This window comes from Trichosurus vulpecula, chromosome 3, assembly GCF_011100635.1.
Source record: "Trichosurus vulpecula isolate mTriVul1 chromosome 3, mTriVul1.pri, whole genome shotgun sequence".
Lineage (NCBI taxonomy): Eukaryota > Metazoa > Chordata > Mammalia > Diprotodontia > Phalangeridae > Trichosurus > Trichosurus vulpecula.
The window spans coordinates 25,750,379-25,769,608 of NC_050575.1; the positions used below are offsets into that span (position 1 = coordinate 25,750,379).

At 37.2% G+C, this 19,230-nt stretch overlaps 1 protein-coding gene across 1 annotated transcript in view; it reads right to left on the reverse strand.

Annotated features, from left to right (window-relative positions):
- Positions 1-19,230, reverse strand: part of FSTL4 (follistatin like 4) — an 856,236-nt gene that overhangs the window by 314,800 nt on the left and 522,206 nt on the right. Inside the window, exons 4-5 of the mRNA XM_036752996.1 lie at positions 8,457-8,644; positions 2,133-2,253 (exon numbers count right to left, since the gene is read on the reverse strand). Coding sequence (XP_036608891.1) covers positions 2,133-2,253; positions 8,457-8,644 — 309 coding nt within the window. The remainder of the gene's footprint in view (positions 1-2,132; positions 2,254-8,456; positions 8,645-19,230) is intronic.

The window sequence follows — 19,230 nt, forward strand, 5'->3', positions numbered from 1 at the left end:
CTTCTTACATAGTGCCATTTCCATTTTAAAACAAGGCTGCTCCTTCAGAAATCCCTCCTCATGTAGACAGAGTTTATGGAGGAAAGGTATGATTTCTCACTTCTGGTGAGTAGCCAAAGGTGTCAAGCAGTGCAAATCATGGTCAAACATTAGTAATGACTGGACAATGTGAGGGTGTGGCTAGGTGGTGAAGAGAATATAAAGCATTACAAGAACGTACATGGAAAGGTATTCAAGCTACTTGAAGATATAGTAGCTGAAAAAATAAAATCATAAATAAATATAAATATTTGTGTGTGTGTGTGTGTGTGTGTGTGTGTGTGTGTATACATACACACATATACATATGCAGCTAGGTGGCACAGTGGATAGAGAGTTCTGGAGTTGGAGTCAGAAAGACTCATTTTCCTGAGCTCAGATCTGGCCTCAGACACTAGCTGTGCGACCCTAGGTGAGTCATTTAATCCTGTTGGCCTCAGTTTCCTCATCTGTCCAATGAGCTGGAAAAGGAAATAGCAAACTACTCCAGTGTCTTTGCCAAGAAGACCCCAAATGTGGCCATGAAGAATTGGACATGACCGAAATGACTGAATAACAAGAATCTATCTGTGTGTGTGTGTACATGTGCACACACACACACACACACACGCACACGCACATACATACACATACATACACCAATAAAGGATACCCTATGAAATATAGATTTATCCAGAAATGGTCAAACCAGGAGCAGATTAGCACAACATAATGTGAACATTAGAAACTGAGGAATCAATAAGAAAAGCTTATGGATATTTTATGAACTTGAAAAACATTATCTCCGTATAGGCATTTGGAATTTTTTACTCCAGATCTGTGTTTCAAACCCATGCAGAACTGAGAGTTTGGGGATGCCACCTACCAGTGCAGATCAGAAACTCATTTGTAATTTATAAAGAATTGCCTAGGCGAGCAAGAGGTTAAGGAGCTTTGACCATGATCCACCAGCATATGTTAGAGGGAGGGTTTAAACCCAAATATTCCTCAATCAATCATAAATTGTGCTTTATTAGCCACATGAAGTTCTCTCTCAAGCATTTATAAAATTCCTATATTCTCAAAGATTCATAATAAAACAAGATCAGAAACTTATCCCAGTCTCACAAAAGAATATTAGTTTCTGTTTTGCTTCTTTCAGGTAATTAGAATTTTTATTTTCTGCAGTAGTTTATTGTTAGCATTTCATTCTTTCTGAATTCTTACCAGTCTCATTATGAATGATTGGAATAATAATGGCTCAGAAAGAAATCAACATTTTTCTGCAAGAGAAGCTTTCAATATGTCAGGGTGGGTGTGTATAGGGATACACAAGGAAGAGGTAGGTAGAAGGGAAAGCTGAGAAAGGAAAGGGGTGACACTAACTGTTTTACTCAGGTCAAGTAAATAAAAAATTGCTGTGTTTTACATTCACGTCCCATATTTACTGGTGCTCGTGGATGTAATAGAAATCACTCTGCTAATTTCCCCCTTGACTCCTTGTGAAAGGCTTCAGCCATAATAGAAAATTCTTCAGGATTTTACCAAATAGAAATATCTTTAAACCCAAAATAGACTAACTCATCTTGTTCAGGAATCTCCACCTTAGGCTTAGGACATGAAAAGGCATTTGAGTGCCTTTTCGTGGCTCATTTTAGAGAGCTAAATAGAAATAATGCTCTGCCTTTTCTGCTCAATCACAGATATTCCCCACTGACAAGATGAGTGCAGTTTCAATGTATGAAAAGAGACAGTGATAACCTTCCCAGGACATCATAGTAAACTCACCCCAGCATGACACTTAAAGCCATTCTATAGGAAGCATTAAAAAAATCACAAGTAAGAACTTCCGAGTGGCAAGAGATCAAGGTACGACAAGTCATAGCAGGCTATGCTTCTGTAATATAGAGACATTTCTTGAAGATTTTCCTGTGTGAAAGGTCAATTCAGCCACTTTTATGGACACTAATAAAAAGAATAATCACTCAACCACAAAGGAAGATATTAAGCACAACTCATTGCACTTAGGCAAGTTGTTGTTAGTGTTGGAATTAAGGGATGGTAATAATTCACTATTGACTCTGATCATGCCCCCAGAATAGTGTTTGACTTACGGAAGGTGGTGTAGAACTCCTGCAAACTGAGGGAACCATCATTGTTGTAGTCGTCAAATCGGAGTAGGTCTTCTAGCGAACAACCAAGGAAGTCATTTTCCAGGGGTCCCTCCTTCATAAGCTATATGAAACAGAAGACAAATATACATAGGTTTAGAGCATATCTCAGAGAGATAAGAAATATCATGGGAAACAGACAATTAAATATTAAACCAAGAAAAGCAACATTACACACATAAATGGTCCACCTACAAAATGGCAAGCATCTCCAAGCCCATTTCCTCATAAGTATTTCAAGGATCTCTCTGAAGGTCCCTTATAAAGCCTTATGATACTAGTATATCAGAATAGAAGTCAGCCCAGGGTTAGGTTGTGTAGGAAGAAAAATTTCAGAGATAGGGATTTGTATGAAGCTAGACATTTTGTTAGAGGAAGTGCAGAGATTAAACCCTGATCTCTCAAATGCTAAGCAAGGTCTTTTTTCCACTACACTGTGATACCTATCTAAGAAATAGAATTTGAGACACCAAACTTAAAGTGCAAATCATTCTCTATGCAAAGAACTCTTAGAGCAGGTACTATAACTTCATCTGCAAGAATTGGATGAAGCCCACTTGGTATGAACTTGATCGGCTCTAGTCCTGAAGGTGTCAAACATTCTCAGTGGCACCACATACATCTCTTACCCAAGCTACTGTCACTGAAGAAGGAATAGTCCTCTTCCTTTATAACACTATTTGTTGTTTACCATAATTCTACATTTACACTATCATATTATGAATTATAGCCATTTGGTTTTGGGTCACAGCCCCCAAATAGAATATATTTCATTATAAAAGTTTTCTCTAAGAGAGCAGAATCAGGAGCTTATCTAATTTTGTGCTTTCCTCACAAAAGCGTAGGGAGATACAAATCTGAAACACAGCTGGATGGGATGAAACTGGGGACTTAATGAATGTTTACTGAAAGAATAACACATAAAAATATCAAGAATTCTTGTCAGAGCAAATCCCTTACTTTAATCCTTGATCACTTAACATTTTTGAATTCATCATCACCTGGCTGTACATATTATAACAATTTTCCTGGGGGAAAATTTCACTGGAAATTTAAGTGACTGCCCACTGAAGAGGATGAAAGATAGAGCAGGGTTCCTGTTTCATGCCAGAGAGGTGATGAACTTAAAATGAAGAATAAAATTTATATTTGTAGACATGGCCAATGAGGAAACATTATTTGATTAGATATGCTTATTTTTCTGAGGGTTTTCATTTTCTTCACTTTTATTCAATTATTCATGAGGAGGAAAAAGGAAAGTGGGAAAGAGAAAATAGATGATTCATAATGGAAATAATAATAATAAAAAAAGAATACCATTGGGGTGGAAGTGGGATAGGTATTTTGCTATTGTACAACGGAAATCTGCACATCAGCCTTTCTGGTAGATGAGATTTCAGATTCTGGATCTGCCATCTGTTTGGTCCTAAGACAGTCTTGGCAATGCTCTGGGGCTCATCTTTCCAGCTTGTTAAAACAAAAATGTTCTAATAGAGGTTTTGTTGGTCTTATTTTCAGCTGTAAATCTTGAGACATAAAGACCTATTATAGGGCTTAGGCTGTACCTTCCCAAAATATGTATTACTTTTGGGGCTCATCGAGCCCCTAGTTATTCTATAACTAGAAATTGAAGGATGTGAATTTGACCTAAAAAGCAAATTAAACACATACTTTAAGAAGAGGTTAAAGCTCAGAGTTAGTAGGAATAGTAAAAGGTAAGAGATGGAAATGAGGTTGTTTGGTGTGAGAATTTAGGAAGAGAATAAAGATTTTTTTTCTTATGTAATGAGTTCTGTGTAATAGGAAATATTGAATTAGGTGCCAAAACCAGCATATTTTCAGTCAGTCAAAAATTCATAATTAATTAGGAAGATTCTCCCTCCTTTGATGTTGTATGTATTATATGTCTTTCTTGTCAGTAGAGTGATTATAAACATTTCACAACAAGCTCTCCAGGTTAATATAAATATGTTCAACACATTTTAAAGTATAATTTACATACTGAAAATTTTCTTCGTGGTTTTCTTAGGTCTAGATATCATGAAAACAATTAATCAAGCACTGACTGAAATAATTTACTGATTTAGGAAGTATAAATGCTTACGTACTTGACAGTTAGTTTAACTTGACTCCAATATGTAACTGAATTTCTTGTTTGTGATTTTCCTTTAAAAAAATCAATGCGGTATGTGGGAAGAAAATGGACTTTTCATTGACTAAATGGCTAATAGACAGAAGGTGGAGCTGGAAAGGACATTAGAGATCACTTAATACTCCTCCATTCATTTTATAGGTTAAGAAACTGAAGCCCCAAAATGAAAAGGGAAGTGTAAGAGAACACATGAAATAAATACCAGCATTGGGCCTCAATTTTTAGTGTTTTCTGTTTCATTATGATAGTATAGACATAGTATAACTGGATTATAGCAAAATAGTTTAAAAATATTTTAAGATAGCCTTGGGAATAATATGGAAATATATTAAAATAATATATAATATAATAAAGAGAAATTATATCAGGAATTTAGATTTTCAAAGAGTTTTATGTGGTATTTCATTTGACCCTCACAACAAATTTATAAATGGAGTTTTATGAAAAATAAACCAAACTGCCAGTGTTCAGATAACTTATAAACACCAAAGATAAGATTTGAATTCAATTTTTTTTGATTACTATACATTCCTATACTTTTCTATAAACTATAACACCTAGATACCCTAGTCATAAAATAAATTATAATGGGGACAGTACAGTATAGTCAGAAGAGTAAATATTAAGTCATGAGAAATGAGGGACTAAACTGTTATGACCCCTTATACTATTATGAGGTACCCATTACCTGATAGTTACCAAGAGTGGTTAAATGATGATAGTCAGCTATACTGGACTATTGGGAAGAACTGAACTAAATAAATTCGATGATTCATTCTAGGTCTGAGAATGTGTCAGTGGCTGGTGAGGTCAAAGTTGATCACTATCTTCAAAGGAAACACATAAGGACTCCAAAATAGGTGACAATGAGCTAGATAACCACATTTGTCAATGTATGTAACCTTAGTCCTAAGGTACCCAGGGACTGGGGGTTCAGATCAGCGAGTGGAATTAGAGTATGGCTCATGCTGTTCATGTTCCTTACTGGCAGGTCAGCTAAAGAGCCTACAACCTGATAGTTATCTCTGTTCTGGATGTATTTATGTTGGTTTCTAACACTAAGGAGTAGATGAACTTTGGGCTTATGCTTTGTTGCTCTGACTCTAAGAACATACAAATGGCTGAGAAGCATGATCACTTGTTGGTGTATTCAGACTTTCATAAAATGAAAAAATAAGACTTAGGAAAAGGATTTTGAAAGAATTGCTAGAAAACTAGCCTACATCATGAACCACAAGCCCAGCAAATGGCTAGGAAACATAAGAAAAATGGTATCAGGAAAAATTTTGGGAAGAACTCCAATTGTTAGCAACAGGGAAACTTTTTAAAAATGTATTTATCATTCTCATCTCAGCCATTTACATTAAAGACTATTTAAAGTAATGAAGTTAAATAAGTAAACAAATAAACATGCCTTTATTCAGCAAGTAAAAAGGTTTCTATGAAAGTGAAATCAACCATAAGTTTAAAGATCAATCCTGGACAGAGGGAAATATAATTTTTATTGAGAATTGATTTACTATCCATAAGACTGACACATTTTTACTGGGTTGCTTGATTTATTATTAAGAGAAGCCCAACTGGTGTAATATAATTTAGCTGCATGATATTCTAGACATTTATAAAAGTGGCTTTCAATATGTTAAATTTTAAAGAGTAAATAACATTCCAGTGACCACACTTGTACATGGAATCTTCTTTCCACAAGGAGGAAATTTCTTTGATTCTGTAGGGTGAGCTGCTCATTGAAGACATCTCTCTTGTTGGAATCGAAATCGGACTTTCCTGGCTCCTCATTCTTGGGGGTCATTTATTTTGAGCAAGAAATAGCCTGTCTCTCCTCATTAGATCAATAGGAACTCTTAACTCTGAATGGAAATGTAGAAACTAGAGGAACAATTCTTTTTTTTTTTTTAAGGAAACAAGCTCAGATAATGGACAAATTGAGAATCAGCTGTTAGTGAAATTTTACTCATATTCCCTACAAAAAAAAATGAGTATGCATGATATTCAGTAAACTTCTAAGACCTGACAAGGGCAAGTCACTTTTCCTCTCTGGCTCTCTGGTGCTTGGATTCCTAATTTGCAAAATGCCACTCTGACTCATTCCCTATCTCACTGTGAGATAGCAGATGAGACAATGAATGTAACTCCTTAGAAAACTGCCCAGTGAGAGACAATTGTGAGCCACCATTCAAGGATCATATCCTGTCCACTGCACACAGATTTAGAAATGTCAGTGAAGGTTCAAGGACACTCAGGGATAGTTTTCAAGACATAACTCTGTTTCATAATTGTCTAAATTGACTGAAAGTTCCCCCCCACCACCCCATATTATCACCCTACGGTCAAAGAAAGTGTGATATAGTGCCTAAGGCAATTGGGAATTGAGATGATCTGATATCAAATTCTACCTTAGAAATTTATTAGATGTTTGGACTCAGGGCAGCAAAGAGGTGCAGTGGATAGAACACTTGGCTGGGAGGCAGGAAGACCTGAGTTCAAATATGAAATCAGATTCTAACTCATGGTGCTACTATGAGAAAATTACATAATCATTTTTTGTCTCAGTTTCCTCAACTGTAAATTAGGGATAAAAATAGCACTTATTATTGGAAGGAAAGTTATGGCAACTGAGTAGCATCCTTAAAAGCAGAGACGTGACCTTGCAAACAAAGGTCCATATAGCAAAAACTACAGTTTTTCTAGTAGCAATGTGTAGGTGTGAGTGTTAGACTGTAAAGAAAGCTGAGCACTTCACAATCGAAGCTTTTGAATTGTGGTGCTGGAGAAGACTTTTCAGAGTTCCTTGGACAGCAAGGAGATCAAGCAATCAAGTATTTCAGAAAAAAATTAATTCAGAATATTCATTAGAGGATCAAATATTAAAGCTGAAGCCTAAATGCTTGGGCTACATAGTAAAAAAAAACAGGAAGCATTGGAAAAGACCCAGATTTGGGGAAATATTGAAGGCAAAAGAAGGAGATGACAGAGGATGAGATGGATAGATAGTGTCATGGAAACATCAAATATGAGCTCAGAGAGACTTCAGGAGATGGTGGAAGGTAGAAGGGCCTGGTGTATTATGGTCCACGGGGTCACAAGGCACTGGACATGACTGACTGAGCAACAACAACAAATAGCACCTATTCCCAGGTCTCTAGTGAGGGCCAAATAATATAATATTTCTAAAAGATCTATAATATTACCCAGAATATAATAAGCCTTATATGAATATTAATTAGTATTATTACTCTTTTAATACTATTTTAATTTCTCTGTGACTTAGTTTCCTCCCCTGTAAAATGAGAGTTTTGGATTAATGACCTCTAAGTTCTGACCTACCTCTAGGTCAATAGTCCTGTGATTATATTAAAAAGGAAATTAAGTTTGAAGAGAGGATACCATATTGAAATTGTGACAGAGCCAGAACTCTGCAGTCTGTATGCAGTGATATTTCCAGTGTACCATACTACCAAAACAAATTCAGATACAGCTTAATCTCTGCACCAGGGAAGGTCATTCTACTGTTCTTTGCTTTGCTGTCTCTAGTACTACTACCACAATGAATTCAAAAGGTCAGGAATTGGTAATTAAAGGTGAGAGTTCTGCAGTTTATCATATTTGACTTCTCTGACAAAGTACCTGTCAATAAGTACAAAGTAGAGGAGAAGGAACCAAGCTATTATTTATTCTAGCATTATTTCCATAAGGAAGAAAGCACTTGAGGAAGAAAAGGAGTTTCTTTCCTAATTAAAACACTTGAGAACTACTCTGAAGTGTCTATTTTGCCAGCTAGCAGGGAAGACTTTAGAGCATGTTTACAAATAACAATTTTGGGTGGCTGGTAGAATGAAGCAACAGACATAATTTTGTTTTTGATAATATTTTGAACTGATCTAAATGAAAGATTGCCAACATCTGGGAGCAAAAATAGAAGGAACACCATTTCCAAGATGGATTTCTATATCTGCTTAACACTAATGAGACACATAGTCAATATTTATCATTCACAGAAGAATTCAACTGTGTTATATTTAATTTACACATTGAATAAAAAAAATGTTATTTCCTTTATAATTCAATTGTTTTCCTGAGCTAAACAACATACTGACCTGATTTAGTTCAGAACTGCTGAGGTATCCGTTGCCGTTGTAATCTAAGTACTTAAACAGGGATTCCACAAGAAAATGCTTCTGTGATGAGTCTGGACCAGGGACATTGTTCTGCATATGACGTTGGGCTTGTAGGTCTAGGAGGATATGCTTTAGACGGTTGTAGTCAGCCATGGTGCATGTGTCACCTGTAAGAAAATACTCAATTAGTGCGCCTGGAGTGACTTAAAGGAACTCATAGCTTCAGCTGCTGAAAGACTTGAGGAAACATTACAGTTATGTTTTATAAAATCATGAGATCTCTTTACTTTAACCTAAAGGTTTAGAAGCATGCATACACATTTCCAGAAAGGAGAGCAATTTTTTATTAACAATAGTAAGTTGGACTTCTGTAAATACAACAGGTTAGTTTTTGGTGTAGGATTACATAAAAATAGAAAAGGGTATACATAATTATGATCGGGATACAGATAGAAATCTCTGGGCCACCTCTTTGCTCCAGAAAAGTGAAAAATGACACCCTGTATCCATCACCGGCTGTTTCTATCAGTGACTTGCCCAGTGAATATTGTTAGAATCATGAGGCATTTTGGCAAATGGAGCATGAAACAGACAATGACACGTGGTGTTTTTTTCTCATTTCTGATGCATTCCAGAGGGAACCCTGAATCAGGTACAGGAGGATAAATTATTCTCGGCACACTAATAGAGTGATGGAGTCACACTAAAAGAGAATGATGAATCCAGGGCCGCCTCCTGTACAGGTGGATTTCTGATAGAGCCGTAACATCAGTGACAAACTGGGGACTTGACTATTTTGTTGACTTGGGTCGTTTTTTGGTTGTTTTGTTTTGTTTTTTTAATCATGAAATGTAGAGCCAAGGATTTTGATCTGGGAAACATGAGCTCTGCAATGAAGTTTAGTAAGGCAAAAGCCTCTTGACCAATGAATCAATCTACATGAGACTATTATGGCCTGTATCAGATAAGTGCATTTGATCTAGTGAGAATTTATACTGATTTTTGAAAGGGAAAATATGGAGAAGTATAAATTTTTGCTGTATAAAAGCAACAATTATAAATTGTGGAACCCTTTTATAGCTTCCAAAAATTCACCTCAGGTCAAGCAACATCTTACTCTCAAATAAACTTTAAAAGACAAATTGATTCATGAGGGTAAAGATGCTGGGGAATCAGATTTCCATGGATGAAGACCCTAGAAAAGTGTTAAGCTTCTACTGACAAAATTATTAACAGGGGTGAAGGAGGGAAAATATGGTGGGATTGGACCATAGATGAGATCAACCAGAGTGCAACCCTTGGGAAGTAGGAGGAAGTGAAAAAGGCTGACAAATAGTGTTATCCTACTATCCTTTAGAAATAGGTGCTAACTTCAGACATGTATAAGCTCCTGGAGGAGTTTATGACTGTTAAGACCATCTGAACTTCAGGAGACTGGAAACGTTCCCACTTGCCCTGTTATAGAGGTGCCACTGGGCATTTTTGTGTAAGTCTTCACACCAAACACTATTACTACCTGAGTTTCATCAAGGTCCTTCTTTAAAGCTTGGCAGAAAAAGCAAGTTCTTTCAGCAAGATTTTCGGCCGTAAATTGAACCACAAAAGTTTGTCGATTTATATTTCCTGGGTATTAGGCAGTAATGAGAGCTTTGTTATGACAGTATCCACTACAGATAAATCTGAATACCAGAGAAATTTCAGTTCCCCTGCTCAGCAAAGACTGTACCCACTCTATGTACACTCTGCAGGATACAGTGTTACTACAAATTCCTGAGAAAAAGGTGACCAGGACAAGTTATATATTTAAATAAATATATGAAATCATTTCCCTCATTTGATAGAATTGTGCCTATCTGACACCTTCAAATGCTTCTGCCTCTCACAAAGATGTGACTTTTTTCATCCTGCATATTCAAAAGGCCTATTTTGGCCAGCACAATTTTGATACTCTACATATTAAAGGCACTTAGCTTGTATATTCCATATTTAGAGAGGTAAAATATATAATGTTGGAAAATAGCCACCGTGTCTCCTGAAAAGGTAGTTCAGAGGTGATGATAGAGGTTAATCTTGCATTTCCATTAACTCCACCGAGAAGCACACCAGGAGAAGATAAGCAGGATTCGAATAGGACAGGATACTGAAATTAGTGGGCATGCAGTTAATATTTATTAAGTGCAGATTATGTTCCAGACATTACACTATGCCCCTGCGATTAAAAAAAGAAACAAAAGTCATTCCAAGCCATCAAGGGACTTGCAACCTAATGAGGGAGAGAGGATGTAAACAAATATAGCTATATATTAGACAAATAGGAAATAAATAATAAAGGGAAGGCACCAGAATTAACAAGGTTTATGGAAGGTTTCCTGTGGAAGGTGGGATTTTAGTTGGGTCCTAAGAGAAGTCAATGGGGGTCTGGAGTCAGAGCAGGGGAGGGAAACCTTTCCAGAAATGGGGGAAGACCAGTAGAAAATGTTTGGAGCTGAGAGATGGAGTATCGTGGTTCAAAAATTAGGCAGAAGGCCAGTGTCGCTGGATCAAAGAGTACTTGTCTGGGAGTAAGGAATAAAATGACTTAAAATGTAGGAGCAGGCTAGGTTATGAAGGGGTTTGAATGTGACAAATGGGGTAATAGAGGCAATAGAAAGCCACTGGAGTTTATTGAGTAGGGGGTGACATAATTGGAAGTGCACTTTAGGAAAATCAGGTTAATGGCTGAATTGAGGATGGATTGGCATGGGGAGAGACTTGAGGCAAGTAAACCACCCAACAGGCTATTGCAATAATTGATCCGTGGTGATGAGGTCTGAACAAGAGTGGGGGCAGAGTCAGAAGATAGAGGGTTGAATATTCAAGAGCTGTTGAAAAGGTGAAATCAGCAGATCTTTGCAACAACTTCGATGTGGATAGTGAGAGACAGTAAATAATCCAGGAAAACGCCTATGTTCTAGGCCTGAGAAATAGGGAGGAAGGTGATATCCACTATCATAATAAGGAAGGTAAGGTGTGTGGGGTAAGGTTTAGAGGGGAAGATAATGAGTCCTGTTTTGTACATATTTTGTTTAATATGTTTACTCGACATCCAGGTCAAGAGGTCTGAGAAGGAGTTGGAGATTCCAGATTGCAGGTCAGCAGGAATATTGGGATATGAAACATTTGAGGCCAGCAGAATAAAGGTGGCAATCAAATCCATCAGAGCTGATGAAATCACAAGTAGAAGTAATACAGAGAGAGAAGAAAACAGGGCCCAAGACAAAGAGCATTAGAAACAGGAGTTCAGCACCTAATTAGCAACAATAGTCCTTTAAAGTAATAAGGTACTTAATAACAGTGATTGGGGCTCTACTCCGAAAGTCTTGACCCATTATCTTCCACAATCCCCAGTACTGTAAGTACTGACTTTTCCTTCACATCCTAATGCCCCTCTCTTCTCTCACCTCTGCTGAGCAGAGGGAGAATCCTGTGGCATTCTCCCAGCTTTAGTTTGTTATGAGAATGTTAAAGGTCCAAATTCCTAATTATTGCTTTTCCCTACCTACATTACCTGTCTAATCCTGAGGGGCAACTGAACCCTGGGAGATGATTAACTGGACTGGAAATTTAGGATTGCCATTAGATGTAATTTCACCAAGTACCACTAAGGGAATATTCCAAAATGAAATTTCCATAAGTACCTTGGATCTTGTGTGAAGCATTCCTGCTTTTCCAAAAGAACAGGCTACCACATTGCCACTGAAGACAAATGGGTCCCAGAGATGATGGAGAACAATACTGCAGGTGTGATTTTTGCATGCGGTGGTTGACTCCTCACTTCCAGAATTAATTCTCATAGCAGTGTCTGATGATCAAACCCTAGGATTTTTAAGAGGGGTTGGAGTTCCAGCTGCTAATTCTTCCTTGATTAGAGTATTAAAAGGCAAGACTCAATTGTAAATGTTCACTCCCACAGAGGACTTGTTTTGTCACAACACCGGAGGAGCTCAGCAGGCCTTCCTAGGAAGTAGTATTTGCATATAGACATGAAACAGCTGGCAAAATGCACCTGCCGAGCATTTGGGAGCTAATTGGGAATGTGAATTATAAACTCTGCTCAGGAAGCAGCATCTTGTGTCTCTAGGCTGCCTGGATCCATGGAAGCCTCACCATCATAATAGATCTAACTCTCAATATTTTTTTCTATTTCATTTAGAGAACTTTGTTCAAGATCTAAGTCCCCCACTGCACATTCAGTGACCTCATATATAAAAAAACATGGAAGGTCCAAAAAAGATATGAATTACCATTGGCCAAAAACTTTATCTTGTGCTTAGAAATCTGGATCCTAGATCACATAGTTTGGACATGGGGATTCTCTGCCATGGGGTGGAATGGTTCTGCAGAGATCTGAGAATCCTGTGGCAGTAGGGCTATTCGAAAAACTAGCAGGAACAAACTTGGAACTATCACAGAGGATGCATTACTGATCCACTTTTGACCCCAATGTTTCCTCCTATGACAGAGAAGCTTCCTAAGTCAGTCAGCTCATTCTAATCCTGGACTTCTGACAACCAGAAAGTACTCTCTGATATTCTCGACCTTTTGACTAATTCATTTGTTCTTCTCAGAATGTATATTTTAAAGAAAATGTCCACACCAACCATGTTTTAATTCTCTTCTAAGTTACTCTGCAGATGGTCTACCTCAGGCCTTGGAATCTGCCATGCCCCTACATGTGTACTTTCCCAGGTTCATTATACTGTTCAGATACTTTTTAAGGGTTTTCTTATCCCTTTAGAATACAAGTACCTTGTGGGAAGGGACAATCCTTCATTGCGCTTATATTTGTATTCCCAATGCTAACCACAGTGAAGGACAAATAGTAAGGGCTTAATAAATGTTACTTACTTGATTGGATCTGAGAAATTTCATTGAAGTATTCTCTGAAATACCGTGTCAATGTATGATTCAAAATCAAATAATCCTCCAGAAATCATTATAGCCTGCTTCATGGTAGAGTTATTTACACATATTCTATGTGTTTTATTCACCTACAGAATTGTAAACTTGACAAAGCTAGGGACAATGTCTGCCCTTTCTTTAATTCAATCTGCTCCTTCAAACCATAGCATCTTGCATCATAGCACCTTGAAAATGGCCTTTACTCAGTAAAGGTTTATGTTATACACATTAATTGTAACTGGCTCTAGCAGGTTTGACAAACTAATCTGTTCCCAGACATAAATTCATCAGAGGGATTGAGGCATCTGAACAGAATTAAGGAGACTGGGCTGCTTGAGGTTGGGCACAAGGGCTTTTTCCCACGGACACCACATGGTGCAAACAAATAAGTCCAGGCATTAAAAAACAAAGAAAACAGGAAGGTAAGAACATAGATACTGAAGAAAAACTGTGCCACCATCAAAATTTTATTACAAGTTGGTAGAGACAGCATCTCAGGGTATGTCTTTATTGCTTGTCAGAACAGCAAAGCAAAGAAACTGATGGAAGTATGAAAACCAGTGCAATAATTTTCACCTTTTCTTCAATCATCTACTGCCTTCATAATATGATACAGTTTTCCTCTAGTGATGGAAGAAAAATGTTCAAAATTCTTAATCATGCTGAGAGGTAAACAGCCACAATATTTGAAGTACCTCATATATGTAGCTGCATTATCTAAAATGGTTTTTATAACTTTCTATTATTGTTCTTATTCAGTTGTTTTCAGTTATGTCCAACTCTTTGTGACCCCATCTGGAGTTTTCTTAGCAAAAATATTAGAATGGTTTACCATTTCCTTCTCTGGCTCATTTTTACAGATGAGGAAACAGAGGCAAACAGGGTTAAGAGACTGGCTAAGGGTGACAGAGCTAATTAATGTCTGAGACTGGATTTGAACTCATGTCTTCACTCCAGGCCTGATGCTCTGTCTACTGAGCCACCTAGCTGCCACTCGCTGAAGTATCTGAAATTGTGGCAAAATCATAATGGTAATACTTGTGATAAAGTTCCTTAGATCCATCATATCATTTACTAGCAAATATTGCAAAACAAAATCTAGTTTATTGGACTTATTGAGGGTGTGTGTGTGTATGTGTGTGTGTGTATGTGTGTGTGTGTGTTTAGTGCTGACAAAGTAAGACTGCATTTTGGACAATCACTTTAGTGCCTGAATTCAGGGAACAATTAGAATAGGAAGAGATCTGAAACAGACTCAATGGTACTGTATTACAATAGTCCAGGCATGAAGTGATGAGGGTCTATGGCAGAGTGGTGGCTGTGTCATAGGAGAAAAGCGGGTATCTTAGAGATATTTTGAAAAGATAATCAAGAGGGCTTGGTAATAGATTGGATATGGCAGGGGGAGAGGGAATAAAGGTGAGAGATAGTAGGAAGTTGAAGATAACTACTAGCCTGAGGAACAGGCAATATGGTACCATTCTGTAAGATAATGAATTTGACTTTAGTGATATTGAGTTTAAGATATCTACTGGATATCTGCTTTGAGATGTTAAAAGAGCAATTGAAGATATAAGATTGGAGGTAAGTAGAGAGATTACAGTAGGATTAGGATTTTTTTTTGTTTGTTTTTGGGCAGGGCAATTGGGGTTAAGTAACTTGCCCAAGGTCACACAGCTAGTACATGTGTCAGGTGTCTGAGGCCAGATTTGAACTCAGGTTCTCCTGACTCCAGGGCCAATGCTCTACTCACTGCACCACCTAGATGCCCCAGGATTAGGATATTTGCAAAGCATCAGCATAGATGGTAAGCAAAACTATGGTAGGTAATATGGTCAATATCTAAAATAGTATAGAAGGCATGATGTAGATGAGGACTGAGAAAAGGAGACTAAGAAGAAGTCAAATAGGGTGGAGGTAGAAATAGTTAGGCAGAAGAGAGTACTGTCCATAAAAAAATTGTGAAAAGAAAGTATAAAGGAAGAGAGGATGTTCAGTACTCTCAAAGGCCTTAGAAGGGTCCAAGGGATTGAGGATTGAGGAAGAGGACATCTAATTTCCGACCATCTAGACAAGTCTATAAAGGAATAAAGAGGGAACAATTCTAAACCAAAATGGAGCCCAACATTCTGCCACTCTGAAAGGATAGAGCATCAAGGCAGCTGACAGGGTCTGAATCAAGCAGCAAACACCTTTCCTCCTATCCAAAATTTTGGTCAAGACATTACATGGTTCAAAAGTGGGTAGGGGTGGTGGTGGTGGTGTAGAACAATCAGACCTTGCCCTGGATTGGGACACTCTGGCAACATTTGAAACCTTGCATGTCCCAAGCCTATTCCTAAGGCCTTAGAATAGCACAACATCACATACAAAGAATGCACTAATAGGACCAGTTTAGAAGTGCTCCAGAGTCAAACCATCCCATTGTTTAAAGTCAGGAATTAATCTGTAAGAATGAGAAGAAAAAACAATAACAAAAAACCAATCTCATAAAAAATAGTCATTATGGTGAAAGGTAGCTCAAAACTCAAATGCTAAAGAACAGAATGACTTCAAAACACATAAAAACAAAAAAAAAAAGAAAAAACAGTCTGAAGAAAAACTTAACTAGAATGTCTGAAAGAGATAAATCAAGAGTTTAACAAAAAAAAGGTAAGAATTTTTTTCCTAAATTGAGTGTGCTTGAGGAAGCAATTATAAAAGAAATGGGAGCTGGGGCAGCTAGGTGGTACAGTATAGAGCATCAGCTGTGGAGCCAGGAGGATGTGAGTTCAAAGTCAGCCTCAGACATGGTGACCTTGGGCAAGTTGCTTAACTCTGACTGCCTTGTCCCTTCCCTCACCCAAAAAATGAGAGCTATGAAAGAAAGAATTGGAAAGGGAAAAGTTCGTAAACCTTCCCAAAGCAAAAAACTCCTTAAAAATTAAGCCAATGAATCCATGAGACCATAAGAAATTTCTTAAATGTAAAAAGATTGAAAAATATACACAAAATGATATTTCAAAGCAAAAAAATGACCTGGAAAACAGATGAGAGATAACATTTAGAAATCATTTTATTATTGAAATGCTATGACCAAAACCAGAGTCTGGAAATCTGATTTCAAGAAAACTTAAAACTATCTAGATGAAATCAGAGCATAGAGTAGAAATGGAAAGAATTCATAATATTGACCTAGAAAAATCCCTAAAATAAAACCTCCCAGGAACATCATAGCTAAATTCCAGAGGTAGCAGGTCGAAGAAAAAAAATTCTACAGAGAAAAAGAAAGTATTAAAAAAAGAGCCATCACACCACTATACCAAAGCTGAGAACCTAGAATAAAATATTATAAAAAGTAAAGGATAAAGGCTTATAACCAAGAATAACTCAGTCAGTAAAACTATATATAATACTAAAGGTGATAAAATGACATTTAACAAAATAGAAGACATCCAGGCATTCTTTTTTTAAGAGTTTATTTGTTTGTTTCTCTCTTTCTCTCTTTTTTTAGAGATAGTAATTAATTTATTTTTGGCTTTCAACATTCACTTCCAGAAGATTTTGAATTCAAAATTTTCTCTACATCTCCATCCATTCTGATTACCCCTTCCCCCAATCTGCACTCCCTCTTATCATCACCCCCACCCCCTTCTCTTATACCCTTTCCTTCCATTTTCCTTAGGGCAAGAAAGACTTCTATACCTCATTGCCTGTATATCTTATTTCCAGATTGCATGTAAAAACAATTTTTAACATTCCTTTTTAAAACTTTGAGTTGCACATTCTTACCCTCCCTCCCTCCCCACCTACCCTCACTGAGAAGGCAAACAATTCGTTATAGGTTATACATGTGCAATCATGCAAATCACTTCTGTAACAGTCATGTTGTGAAAGGCTAACAATATTTCCCTCCATCCTATCTTGCCCCCCCATTTATTCTATTCTCTCCTTTGACCCTGTCCCTCCTCAAAAGTGTTTGCTTCTGATTACCCCCTCCTTCCATTTGCCCTCCTTTCTGTCATCGCCCCTTCTCTAATCCTCTTCCCCATTTCTTTCCTGTAGGGTAAGATAGATTTTCACACCCAATTGAGCATATTATTTCCTCCTTAAGCCAAATCTGATGAGAGTACGGTTCACTCATTCCCTCTCACCTCACCCCTCTTCCTCTCCACTGTAAAAGCTTTTTCTTGACTATTTTATATGAGATAATTTACTGTATTCTACCTCAACCTTTCTCTTCCCGGTACATTCCTCTCTCATCCCTTAATTTTATTTTTTGGATATCATTCCTCCGTATTCAACTCACCCTGTGCCCTTTATCTCTCTCTCTCTCTCTCTCTCTCTCTCTCTCTCTCTCTCTCTCTCTTTCTCTTCTCTCCAACTACCTTAATACTGAGGGGGTCTCATGAGTTACAAACATCATCTTTCCATGTAGGAATGTAAACAGTTCAACTTTAATAAGTCCCTTATGATTTCTCTTTCCTCTTTACCTTTCCATGCTTCTCTTGATTCTTGTATTTGAAAGTCAAATTTTCTATTCAGCTGTGGTCTTTTCACTGAGAAAGCTTGAAAGTCCTCTATTTTATTGAAAATCCATATTTTGCCTTGGAGTATGATACTCAGTTTTGCTGGGTAGGTGATTTTTGATTTTAATCCTAGCTCCATTGACCTCCGGAATATCATATTCCAAGCCCTTCGATCCCTTAATGTAGAAGCTGTTAAATCTTGCATTATCCTGATTGTCTTTCCACAATAGTTGAATTGTTTCTTTCTGACTGCTTGCAATATTTTCTCTTTGACCTGGGAGCTCTGGAATTTGGCTACAATATCCCTAGGAGTTTTCTTTTGAGATATCTTTCAGGAGGTGATTGGTGGATTCTTTCAATTCCTATTTTCCCTTCTGATTCTAGAATATCAGGGAGGTTTTCTTTGATAATTTCTTGAAAGATGATGTCTAGGGTCTCTTTTCTTTTTGTGATTGTGGCTTTCAGGTAGTCCAATAATTTTTAAATTATCTGTCCTGTATCTATTTTCCAAGTCAGTTGTTTTTCCAATGAGATATTTCGCATTGTTTTCTATTTTTCATTCTTTTGGTTCTGTTTTATAATTTCTTAATTTCTCATAAAGTCATTAGCTTCTATTTGCTCCATTCTAATTTTTAAGGAATTATTTTCTTCAGTGAACTTTTGGACCTCATTTTCCATTTGGTCAATTCTGCTTTTTAAGGCATTCTTCTCTTCATTGGTTTTTTGGGCATCTTTTTTGCCTTTTGGGTTAGCCTATTTTTTCATATTTTATTATTTAATATTTTAGTTTTCAACATTGATTTCCACAAGATTTTGAGTTACAAATTTTCTCCCCATTTCTACCCCGCCCCCACTCCAAGATGGTATACATTCCATTTGCCCTGTTCCCCAGTCAGCCCTCCCTTCTGTTACCCCACTCCCCCCCATCCCCTTTCCCCTTATTTTCTTGTAGGGCAGGATAGATTTCTATGCCCCATTTCATATATATCTTATTTCCCAGTTGCATGCAAAAATAATTTTTTTTGAGCATCTGCTTTTAAAACAGTGAGTTCTAAATTTTCTTCCCTCTTCCCTTCCCACCCACCCTCCCTAAGAAGGCAAGCAATTCAACATAGGCCACAGATGTATCACTATGAAAAACACTTCCCCAACAATCATGTTGTTAAAGGGTTTAGTCTATTTTTTAAGGTGTCATATTCTTCAGCACTTTTGTGGTCCCCTTTAGCAAGCTGTTGACTCATTTTTCATGATTTATTTGCCTCACTCTCATTTCTTCTCCCAATTTTTCCTCTACTTCTCTTACT